General features: G+C 39.2%; 1 protein-coding gene and 1 long non-coding RNA gene across 2 annotated transcripts; both read left to right on the top strand.

Moving 5' to 3' along the window:
• Positions 1-3,288: 3,288 nt before the first annotated feature.
• LOC115577575 (uncharacterized) lies at positions 3,289-5,960 on the top strand. Its single transcript, XR_003983207.1, has 3 exons — positions 3,289-3,351; positions 5,010-5,073; positions 5,650-5,960. It is a non-coding gene; the product is annotated as an uncharacterized LOC115577575 (long non-coding RNA).
• A 2,332-nt stretch (positions 5,961-8,292) lies between these two features.
• On the top strand, positions 8,293-12,342 carry LOC115577312 (uncharacterized). Its single transcript, XM_030410323.1, has 8 exons — positions 8,293-8,390; positions 9,035-9,319; positions 9,406-9,717; positions 10,656-10,748; positions 10,938-11,012; positions 11,210-11,269; positions 11,391-11,454; positions 12,207-12,342. The coding sequence occupies exons 1-7, from the start codon at positions 8,330-8,332 to the stop codon at positions 11,432-11,434; spliced, it is 930 nt and encodes a 309-aa protein (XP_030266183.1). The 5' UTR covers positions 8,293-8,329; the 3' UTR covers positions 11,435-11,454; positions 12,207-12,342.
• The last annotated feature ends 812 nt before the right edge of the window (positions 12,343-13,154 follow it).

Raw genomic sequence — 13,154 nt, 5'->3', positions numbered from 1 at the left:
AGCTCATTTGACCAGTTAGGAGCGTGTACGCCCGCCCTGTGGCCTGCAACTGCCAATGAGGGATTTCATAGACATGAGACCCACACCTTGTTCCCGCCCCTCTCTCTGGAGCCAATGACACGCCGGCCTTCACATGACTGACACACCATGTAACCAATGAGATTTCTAAACTGTGAATAACTCTTTTAAATGGGTTTTAAAGCTTTAAGCTTGGTTAATGTCATTTTATACAATTTGCAAAGGCTGTTTTTTCGCCTTTGCTCCTGTTTTTGACAGATTTATATTCAACGTTAATGTAAATAAGGAGATAAAGAACTATAAGGAGTGTAATGCTTCTGTCAGACAAGGCGTTCTGAGGTCATAATTAATAACAATAATAATAATAATAATAATAATAAGTCAGTGTTTGATCTCCTACAAATTAACACCTACAGAGCCTTTAACTACATGAGGAAACAACAGAAGAAGATGTGTTGAGCAAGATGCTTTTTTGAGAAATACACGTCTGCAGACAGTTTCTTGTTCTCAGCCCACATGGAGCGTGATGTCACACATGATCCTGTGAACTCAGCGATCATTTCAGTCGGTATCAGCATGAAGGTGAACGTCTACAGCTGCCTGCTGCTCTCTGTCCTGGGCTGCAACATCAGCACAGGTAAGAACTTAAGTCCATCTGTAGGTAGGCTACGTTTCTTTATCTCTCTTTAGTGCTTTATATCTTGTTGCACTTTGTTATAGGAAAACGTTTGTGTATTTAAAAATATATTATGTAACATTTCTTCATTAAAACAATTAAAAACATCTTGACTGTTAAAATCCACACGTTTATTCACGGTAACAGTGCGTTTCATTTAGTCGCCTGTCGCTTTAACTTGTGGGAAACTTCACACAGTTCTTTAGAAAACTGAAGGAGGAAGTCAGGAAACCAGATGAACACTAATAAAGCTTTAACACAAATATGACAACATCTCCGTCTCAGTTGCATCAGACAGATTTTCATCAGCCCCAGAAAACCACCTTCTGTTGAAAAGGCATTCAAATCACACGACAAGGGCTCAATTTACACAATGTTTAACTGCATATTAATCACACAACATTAGCTTTACTTGATGACTACATGTGTGAGGTTTTAATGTAGGAACATGATGCTCAAATTCAAGCTCACATTAAGTTTGTAAAGTAGAATGTGTTTCTGATCCTGACTACAATATTAAACAACTTTTAGTTTCTTGTAACATTAAGATGCAGACAGTCTGGTCACAGATGTGTATTTATGTTTCTATTTGTGTTTCTCCTGCAGCAATAAAACATGAGATAGTCCAGGAGAAGCAGTCAGTCCTTCTGCCTTGTCCTCAGTCTGTGGAGGGTGAAGTGACGTGGAGCAGAGAGACGAACGGACACAGAGTTGACATTCTTACAGCTGATGGTGACAGGCACAAGAAACACATTCCTGACCCTGGCAGACGATACAATTCACAGACAGATCCTTTTAAATCACTTTACATTAGCAGAGTTAACATCTCAGACTCTGGAACATACTTGTGTAATAATGAAGCAGCGGTGGAGCTGACGGTGATCCCATCAGGTAACATCCAGTTTCACACCGTTGGCCTCTGAGTTGGACAGTGTGGAACAGAATATATAATAAACAATATGTTTCTCATTATTCAGGAACAACCAGACGTCCTGTTAAAGTAACAACCAGCGTCGTTCTCAAATGCCCGTCTGATCCCACTGGGTCACATGTTCCAACATGGACCAGACAGAAGAGTGGAACAAACATCACTGTTTACTCTCAGAATATTGAAACACAGCACATGACACACTTTCTCTATTCAACCTACAAAAAGACGTTGACTATAACACGAGTGCAGCGTGTTGATGCTGGACAGTACTACTGTGATGGAAAACCTGTTGTGTACCTGGATGTGATGGAAGATGAGGGACAAGGTATTTATACTTTACAATCTGCTAAAACAGAAAACAATGCTAACAGGCACAAAATGTCTCCGATATGGTGAAAACATTGGTTCAATATGACCATAGTTAAACTGGTCAGATTGATGTGTGGGAAAGTAAATGTATCAAAGAAACCCTGATGAACAAGAAGCTATGGGTCCTTTTTAAAGACATAACGTGAAAATAGAAAGAATTCTGCATCAAAATATCTAAAAACTACCAGATCTTTGTTGAGTTGTTCACTCACATCATCACAAATGTTTCCAAAAACGTTCAAACCAGAGAAATCCACAAGTTTACTCATCTTAATTTGAACGTCTGTCGCTATAACTTCCTGGAGAGAGTCAGAGAGCGAGGAAGGAAGTCGAAATGAGACAAAACATAATCTAAATCAAACTTTAGCTCGTCTGTCAACATTTGTACCTCTGTCACAGCTTTTCTTCAGCAACAATGGCTGTTAACTGTGTGTTCACCATCAGTGTTTATTCTCCCCAAACAGCCAGATATTTAACTGCACAACAGCCGTAAACTACACCAGCTACAGTCAGTGTGTCGAGGTCGACTTCTGAGTGAAGTCAGCACTCAGCAGAGACTCTGGTTCTGGTTCTGGTTCTGGTTCTCTCTCTCCTCTCTGTAGCGTCACGTTCATGAAGTAAAGTCCATTTCCCTGACAGTGGAGGTCACTTCCGGATCACTGCTGCAGTCAGGCTGGACAGGAGTGATGATAGATCACCTTTTTAATCCAGAAGTTAAAAATTCATCTCTGAGCTCTCCTTCTGTCGGATCAGAACCGAATCTGATGAGACTTTTTTGCGTCTTTGTGTCATTCATGGCTGGAATGGACTTAAATTTGCATCAATTAGCGTCTTCACATTTAATCTACACACGCTAAAAACTAGCATTCAGTCTGAACATCAATACTTACACTCAATTACATTACGTGCTTGTTTGGGGATTGCATCATGGGAAATGTAGTTTAACACAGTTCAGCATCATGTCTGTCTCTAATTACTTATTTATTTAATTTACCTTCCAGCTGCTGTGTTGGTCCGTGCAGTGCTCGTCCCCCTCCTCCTCCTCATCATGGTCATCATCGTCTTCGTCACTTGGAGATGCAGCATCAGAACACGAGGTGAACGATGGACGTCACAGAACTGCAGCATCTAGTAGATTTAATCACAGTGGTTGTAGAAGTAACATGGTTTAAACGACTGTATATCACCATCTTTCAGTTGTTATTTGACACTAATTCTGTGATCAGCTTTCGATCACTGTGCACTGAATTAATAATCTTGTCACATTCATGTTTTTGGTCAGGAGGAAGAGGAGAACAAACGGATGAGGTCGTCAATGCTGAGACATCAGATATTCCTGCGTTTGAATCAGCACAAGGTGAGAAATGAGAAGAAAAAAAATATCCCTGAATTTAAAGACTGTGTGGCCAAAAAGTCAATTATGTAGTTTGGATTTTAAAAACACTCCTGAAACATGAAGTAGTTGGTATCAGATGGCAGAAATCAACTGGATGTGGCCAACAAAAAAGTTAATTTACATAAATGTGTGTTGAATTCATGTTTTTGAATTTCCAGTTGGATCAAACCAAGAGCTCACGTACTCCGTCATCCAGAGCATTCCAGCGCCGCAAAATATGGATTGTATGAATATGAATATGAATGTATTTGGGGAGTTGTGCATTTTTATATGACTCGATACACAAATGCATTTTCAATCCATATATAAGTAAAAAAAAATTCACATATGAAAATAAGATTTGTAAACATATTTGTGATGCGCACACAAATATTTCTTGTTTTAAATATGTGCCAAATAAATTCACAAATGTACAAATCGTCAGTTATTTGTAATTTTCACCAAAAACATATTTGGAAGTTGTAACATTGATATATGACTGTCAAACGCACATTTGTCTCAGTGCTTTTAATTTGTAAACCTGCCTGCATTTGTGTGCAGATTTTTGAGACTCATCTAGCACGACTCCGATTCACAAATGTATTTTTTCTACAAGGGGGTCGTCTGCAGCCAATCAGATGTCTCACTCCTTTACAGCCAATCACATGAGTGCCTCCCCACGAGGGGTTTTTTTTTTCCGTCAGCATGGCGTGTAGGGCACGGACATGTTTGTTGAAGTTGTTGATGTTCTACACAAGACGTTTCTGAAAAAACCTTCAATTTTCATGAATTGTTGTGGCAACCAACAACGGCACATGTTGTACGTGAGCTCATTTTAAAACAATTTAGCACTTATGACATACCGCTAGTTGTTTAGGGCTAGCATGCAGTTGCAAGGCAACTGGAGACAGAACACTGCCAGTGGAAGTAGTTATCTGTCATGGCAGCACCCATAGGCTAGATCTGATGGCGCTGTAATGACGTCAGTTAAAAACCCCTCGTGGGGAGGCACTTATGTGATTGGCTGTAAAGGAGTGAGACATCTGATTGGCTGCAGAAGACCCCCTTGTAGAAAAAATACATTTGTGAATCGGAGTCACGCTAGATGAGTCTCAAAAATCTGCGCACAAATGCAGGGAGGTTTATAAATTAAAAGCACTGAGACAAATGTTTGACAGTTCATATATCAATGTAACATCTTCCAAATATGTTTTTGGTGAAAATTGCAAATAACTGACGATTTGTACATTTGTGAATTTTTATTGCACATATTTAAAACAAGAAATATTTGTGTGCGCATCAAAAATATGTTAATAAATCTTACTTTTATATGCGATTTTTTTTTTTTTACTTATATATGGATTGAAACATATTTGTGTGTGCATTGAAAATGCATTTGTGTATTGAGTCATTTATATATACACACAACTCCCCAAACACATTTGTGAGTCCTTTTTCGTGCATTTATACTTTTATGCATTTATCCATCATGAGACTGTTCTGGCTCCATAGCAACACGGTAAACAACGAGCTGTTATCTGAATCGTTAGCTGCTGAAACACAGTCTGACCTTAATTCACTGATGTGATGTATGTTTAGTTATTTATACTGCACACATTAATATTCATCTCTCTTTACAGCGACACCTCGGCCCAACGAGACTGTTTATTCTCAGGTGAACTGACGCTGTCATCAGGAGTGAAGGTATTTATCTATGTAATGTGGTGCAGATGTTATAATAAACTACAGCTGCAACTAAATGTTGGTTTCAATGTTGACAAAACAGCAGATTTTTTTCTGCAATTTACAATCTGTAAATTCCTCGAATGTCTAATGAACCTAAACCCAAAGATGTAGTAACAAATAATCAAAAGTGGGAGAAAGAGAGCAATAAATGATTTGGTGGATTTGATGATAAACTGATGATCAAAATAGGCACCGATCTATTAATTTTACTCTAAATTTTTATTTAAGTTTATCAAACTAATTGATTTTTAGCTCTGAACATCTTCTTGTTTATGTGCCGGGACACAAAAACAATGTGAGGGAAAAGTAAGCAAAGAGTCAGGCAGCTAAAGAAACAATGGTCAGGATCAGATCAGAGAGAAACTATTAGCTTGATTCTTATTGTTGTTGTTGCTAACATGCTAACAAACAGTCGGGGTAGAGTCAGTTTATCTTTGGTGTAGAGTTGGTTCATCGTCAGCGTCGTCAGATTCTTGAGCTTGTTTCTTGTTTGGTTAATTCAGCTGCCTTTCTGTACTATTTCTCGATCCACAGGTATGACACAGATGAATGACTCCTGAAAAATGAACTCCTATTGGGTGAATAATTAGCTACTTCTGCAAGAATTATGTTTAGTTTTTTTTTTTAAACTGTCAAAAAAAATATGATAAAGAAAACATACTCATGTTAATTTTACAGTGTTTTTTTCAAAACAGGCTCTGGTTTTACAAAAAAAAAAAAAAATTCAGGAATGTTTGACATTTTGTTTGACTGAAGAAAAAAACTGCTTGAAAAGTTCATTGCAAGTCTTTTTGTGTTTTACAAAAAATCCTCAGGACCAAATAAGAACATGTTGTCACCTTCTACCAAGAACTTGATTGTGTTGTTTGTGCAGTTTAATAAATTGTGTTTCTGTTGAGCCTTAACATAATAAAATAACATGTAACGACATCAGTGTTCTGCTGTACGTCATTATTTTCACACTTACAGGTGATCTGATTTTTTTGTTAATTATTCTAGACGGCTTTAAAGGGATATTCCGGTGTAAGTTTAATCCATGGTCTAAATCACCGTGAAACTGTGTTAGACTCCCTCTCCAGAGATCAAGTTAGCAGACCGCCAATTTACGGAGTTTTATCAACCTCAGAAACGACCGCACGACAACAATACACTGCAGTAAATGGATCCAAATATAAACCGCAACCAAAAAGCCACAAATAATGCTCTGTTTGGATGGACACTATGAGTTTGTTGGATGGACACTATGAGTGTCAGTGTCACACACCCACACACAGTCAACTCACTGTTGACTTTCTCTGCGCTCTGACAGCTTCTTCTTCTTTTTTTGGTCTCACACGGGTCATGAACTCAGTGTCTGAGTCTCAGTTCAGGTCTGCATCCTTCAGAGGAGCATGTGAAGGCTGTCCCAGTCTCAAGGCTCCTCCAGATGCTCCTTCCAGAAACCTTGGTGTAATTATGGACTCAGACATGAATTTCAGCAGCCATATTAAGACAGTTACAAAGTCAGCCTACTATAACCTTGAGAATATATCCAGGATAAGAGGACTTATGTCTCGGCAGGATTTGGAGAAACTTGTTCACGCATTTATCTTCAGCAGGCTCGACTACTGTAATGGTGTCCTTACAGGACTCCCTAACAACTCCATCAGACAGTTGCAGCTGATTCAGAACGCTGCTGCTCGAGTCCTAACAAGAACCCAAAAAAGTAGATCACATCACTCCAGTTCTTAGATCTTTACACTGGCTTCCTGTCTATCAAAGAATAGATTTCAAAGTCCTGTTGTTGGTTTATAAAGCATTGAATGGTTTCGGGCCAAAATACATTTCTGATCTGCTGCAGCGTTATGAACCATCCAGACCTCTGAGATCGTCAGGTACCGGTCTGCTTTCAGTCCCCAGAGTCAGAAGTAAACATGGAGAAGCAGCTTTCAGTTACTATGCGCCACATATTTGGAACAAACTCCCTGAAAATTGCAGGTCTGCTCCAACTCTCACCTCTTTTAAATCAAGACTTAAAACATTTCTTTTTGCCACTGCTTTTAACTGAAGCAATTCAAGTCTTTGAACTGCATTATGACTCTGACTCTACAGTCTTGTTTCTTTTAAAGCTTTTCCATTTTAGCCTACTTGTTTTGATGCTTGTTTCTTCATGTTTTTACTGGTCTTGAAATGTTATTTTGAATTTTTTTTTTAATGCAATTTTTAATGTCTTTTAAATGAAAATGTTATGTCTTTTAATGTAATTTGTGTGTGCCTGTAAAGCACTTTGAGTTGTCTTGTGTCTGAATTGTGCTATACAAATAAACTTGACTTGCCTTCTTCTCCCTGTTTCTGGAGGATGCACCACTACGATCCTTCGTGGCCTCACATATCCAAAGATTCTTTGGGCGCCTGAAAAAGAAGAAAGAAGGACAGAAAATGGCGACATCACGTGGTGTAGATCGTCACTTTCGCGGGCCTGGGTGGCAGAAATCGTGACGTAAGGGTAAAACATCTGGTGACACAACCAGGAAATGCTCCAAAGGCTAGACCGTCACATTTAACAACGGCTGACGAGGTTAACAAGGTCTCTCTGAAGGAGTCGCCTTCAAAGACCACAAAGGCCGAGTCCTTCAGAGGATGCAGACCCTGAACTGAGACACAGTATGTGATTAACCAACTGTACATGTTCACATTGTGTATGCACAGAACTGATCCAGGTTACCGAACCTTCTCTGGGCGTCGCAATCTATATCTCCACTGCACCTTCATGATGCACAAGAAGTTGTATTTAAGTAAAAGGACAGACAGTTTTCGGTTGGTGCAAACAATTTCAAGAGAATCCACATCAACAAATAAACACCCTACTGGAAAAAAACAGCATCGACCAGCACAAAACCAGCACAACATATGCTGGTTTTGTGCTGGTCGATGCTGTTGCAGGGAACAGACCAATCAGCAGACATAATGAGTGTAATGCTCCTGTTACTCTCAGACGATTAATTCTGAGGTCATAATTAATAATAATGATAATAATAAGTCAGTGTTTGATCTCCTACAGATTAACACCTACAGAGCCTTTAACTAAATGAGGAAACAACAGAAGAAGATGTGTTGAGCAAGATGCTTTTTTGAGAAATACACGTCTGCAGACAGTTTCCTGTTCTCAGCCCACATGTAGCGTGATGTCACACATGATCCTGTGAACTCAGCGATCATTTCAGTCGGTATCAGCATGAAGGTGAACGTCTACAGCTGCCTGCTGCTCTCTGTCCTGGGCTGCAACATCAGCACAGGTAAGAACTTAAGTCCATCTGTAGGTAGGCTACGTTTCTTTATCTCTCTTTAGTGCTTTATATCTTGTTGCACTTTGTTATAGGAAAACTTTTGTGTATTTAAAGATATATTATGTAACATTTCTTCATTAAAACACTTAAAAACATCTTGACTGTTAAAATCCACACGTTTATTCACAGTAACAGTGCGTTTCATTCGGTCGCCTGTCGCTTTAACTTGTGGGAAACTTCACACAGTTCTTTAGAAAACTGAAGGAGGAAGTCAGGAAACCAGATGAACACTAATAAAGCTTTAAAACAAACATGACAACATCTCCGTCTCAGTTGCATCAGACAGATTTTCATCAGGCCCAGAAAACCCCCGTATGTCTGACAGGCATTCAAATCACACGACAAGGGCTCAATTTACACAATGTTTAACTGCATATGAATCACACAACATTAGCTTTACTTGATGACTACATGTGTGAGGTTTGAATGTAGGAACATGATGCTCAAATTCAAGCTCACATTAAATTGTAAAGGAGAATGTGTTTCTGATCCTGACTACAATATTAAACCACTTTGAGTTTGTTGCAACATTAAAATGCAGACAGTCTGGACACAGATGTGTATTTATGTTTCTATTTGTGTTTCTCCTGCAGCAATAAAACATGTGATAGTCCAGGAGAAGCAGTCAGTCGCTCTGCCTTGTCCTCACTCTGTGGACGGTGCAGTGACGTGGAGCAGAGAGACGAACGGACACAGAGTTGACATTTTTACAGCTGATGGTGACGGGGAGAAGAAACACATTCCTGACCCTGGCAGACGATACAATTCACAGGCAGATCCTTTTAAATCACTTCACATTAGCAGAGTTAACATCTCAGACTCTGGAACATACTTGTGTAATAATGAAGCAGCGGTGGAGCTGACGGTGATCCCATCAGGTAACATCCAGTTTCACACCGTTGGCCTCTGAGTTAGACAGTGTGGAACAGAATATATAATAAACAATATGTTTCTCATTATTCAGGAACAACCAGACGTCCTGTTAAAGTAACAACCAGCGTCGTTCTCAAATGCCCGTCTGATCCCACTGGGTCACATGTTCCAACATGGACCAGACAGAAGAGTGGAACAAACATCACTGTTTACTCTCAGAATATTGAAACACAGCACATGACACACTTTCTCTATTCAACCGACAAAAAGACGTTGACTATAACACGAGTGCAGCGTGTTGATGCTGGACAGTACTACTGTGATGGAAAACCTGTTGTGTACCTGGATGTGATGGAAGATGAGCAGTCTGACACCGACAGAGGTGAAGGAATGTCGAAGGAAGGTATTTAACTTTACAATCTGCTAAAACAGAAAACAATGCTAACAGGCACAAAATGTGTCTGATATGGTGAAAACATTGGTTCAATATGACCATAGTTAAACTGGTCAGATTGATGTGTGGGAAAGTAAATGTATCAAAGAAACCTTGATGAACAAGAAGCTGTGGGTCCTTTTTAAAGACATAGCGTGAAAATAGAAAGAATTCTGCATCAAAATATCTAAAAACTACCAGATCTTTGTTGAGTTGTTCACTCACATCATCACAAATGTTTCCAAAACGTTCAAACCAGAGAAATCCACAAGTTTACTCAGAGTTTTATTGGAACGTCTGTTGCTATAACCTCCTGGAGAGAGTCAGAGAGCGAGGAAGGAAGTCGAAATGAGACAAAACATAACATAAATCAGCTTTTCTTCAGCAACAGTGGCTGTTAACTGTGTGTTCACCATCAGTGTTTATTCTCCCCTAACAGCCAGATATTTAACTGCACAACAGCCGTAAACTACACCAGCTACAGTCAGTGTGTCGAGGTCGACCTCTGAGTGAAGTCAGCACTCAGCAGAGACTCTGGTTCTGGTTCTGGTTCTGGTTCTCTCTCTCCTCCAGTCAGCAGTCAACATTACAGAACAGGAAAACACGAGTGAAAAGAAATCCATTTTTGAATCCAGAAGTTAAAAATGTATCTCTGAGCTCTCCTCCTGTCGGATCAGAACATAATCTGATGAGACTTTTGCGTCTTTGTGTCATTCATGGCTGGAATGGACTTTAATTTGCATCAATTAGCATCTTCGCACACACTGAAAACTAGCATTCAGTCTGAACATCGATACTTACACTCAATTAAATTACGTGCTTATTTGGGGATTGCATCATGGGAAATGCAGTTTAACACAGTTCAGCATCATGTCTGTCTCTAATTACTTATTTAATTTACCTTCCAGCTGCTGTGTTGGTCCCTGCAGTGCTCGTCCCCCTCCTCCTCCTCATGGTCATCATCGTCTTCGTCACTTGGAGATGCAGCATCAAAAGACGAGGTGAGCGATGGACGTCACAGAACTGCAGCATCTAGTAGATTTAATCACAGTGGTTGTAGAAATAACATCTCTGGTTGAAACGACTGCATATCGCCATGTTTTAGTTGTTATTTGACACTAATTCTGTGATCAGCTTTCGATCACTGTGCACTGAATTAATAATCTTGTCACATTCATGTTTTTGTTCAGAAGGAAGAGGAGAACAAACGGACGAGGTCGTCTATGCTGAGACATCAGATATCCCTGTGTTTGAATCAGCACAGGGTGAGAAATGAGAAGAAAAAAAATATCCCTGAATTTAAATACTGTGTGGCCAGAAAGTCAATTATGTAGTTTTGATTTTAAAAACACTCCTGAAACATGAAGTAGTTGGTATCAGATGGCAGAAATCAACTGGATGTGGCCAACGAAAAAGTTAATTTACATAAATGTGTGTTGAATTAATGTTTTTTAATTTCCAGTTGGATCAAACCAAGAGCTCACGTACTCCGTCATCCAGAGCATTCCAGCGTCGCAACACGGTAAACAACGAGCTGTTATCTGAATCGTTAGCTGCTGAAACACAGTCTGACCTTAATTCACTGATGTGATGTATGTTTAGTTATTTATACTGCACATATTTATATTTATCTCTCTGTACAGCGACACCTCGGCCCAACGAGACTGTTTATTCTCAGGTCAACTGACGCTGTCAGCAGGAGTGAAGGTATTTATCTATGTAATGTGGAGCAGATGTTATAATAAACTACAGCTGCAACTAAATGTTGGTTTCAATGTTGACAAAACAGCAAAAAAAATTCTCGCAGTTTATCAATTAATCAATGAGCAAAATTTGCAATCTTCAAATCCCTCTAATGTCCAACCAATGGAGAAAACCCAAAGTTGTAGTAAATCAACAAATAGTCAAAATTTGGAGAAAGACACCAATTAATGATTTGGTGGTTTTGACGATTTCGACGACTTGATGATCAAAATAGAAATTTTACTCTAACATTTTATTTAAGTATATCAAACTAATCAATGTTTACCTCTGAACATCTTCCTGTTGATGTACTGGGACAAAAAAACAGTGTGAGGGAAAAGTAAGATTAGAGTCAGGCAGCTAAAACAACAATGGTCAGGATCAGATCAGAAACTATTAGCTCGGTTGTTATTGTTGCTGTTGTTGTTGCTAACATGCTAACAAAAAGTCCAATATTCACTCTGCTTTTAGCTTTGTTCTTGGTCTCCACCAGTGTAGAATTGGTCTATTGTCAGCTTAGAGTTGGACACGTTGGCGTAGAGTCGGTTATCTTTGGCTAGAGTTGGCATAGACAGATTCTTGAGCTTGTTTCTTGTTTGGTTAGTTCAGCTGCCTTTCTGTACTATTTCTCGATCCACAGGTATGACACAGATGAATGACTCCTGAAAAATTAACTCCTATTAGTTAGTTAATTGTAGCTTTTTTGTGTTTTACAGAAAATCCTCAGGACCAAATAAAGAACATGTCGTGACCTTCCACCAAGAACTTGATTCAATAAATGTGTTGTTTGTGCAGTTTAATAAATTGTTTTTCTTTTTGAGCCTTTACTTAATAAAATCACATGTAACTACATCAATGTTCTGCTGTACTTCATTATTTTCACATTTACAGGTAATCTGATTTTTTGTTAATTATTCTAGAAGGTGTAATGTTTTGAACTTGTGTTCCTCCAAACTCCGTGTCAAAATTTTGTTAAATACTCGTGAGACAGTTCCATGGGAAAGAGTATGCTAGCTTAGCCGACGGCACCAGCGCTCCCCGACCACTAGCAGAAGATCAACGCCCAGACAGCAAGCTAGCTTTGCCAATGGTGCCAGCACTTCCCCAGCACACCCCCGCTGGCATAGTGCAATGAAGTTACCACACTACAATGGGGAAGAGCCACCAGAGACCTACCTCATCCAAGTACAGCTGAAGAGACCAAAGAGACAGCAGTACAAGTCGCCCTCGTGTTAGAAGGACAAACTATTCACACCTGGGACTCTCAGAAACTGTGGGGGGTAACATAAACATAAACATAATGTTGCTCTAATTTGAAGAAAAAGAACTACAAAAATACAAACCCTAAACTCAAAAGAGGTCAACTTAGCAATAGGGAGACTTAATTGTTAGCATAACCCAACAAAATGAAGTAGAACTTACTGTAAATGACACATGAGGGGGTTATACACACGGACAGTCATGGAAAGAGTGCTGAAAATCTGTATTCAAGTACCACTATCGTTGCATTCCTGGAATATTACTCAATTACAAGTAAAACTACCGTAGCAATTATTCTGAATTGCTACTCAGGGTATTAGTTACCTTTTAACTGTTGATGCTTAATAACGTATTGACCCTGATTATAAGACAACCCCTCTTTTCAAGACTAATCTTACAAAAAA

Source organism: Sparus aurata, chromosome 3, assembly GCF_900880675.1.
Source record: "Sparus aurata chromosome 3, fSpaAur1.1, whole genome shotgun sequence".
Taxonomy (NCBI): Eukaryota; Metazoa; Chordata; class Actinopteri; order Spariformes; family Sparidae; genus Sparus; species Sparus aurata.
This window is presented reverse-complemented; position numbering and strand designations above follow the sequence as displayed.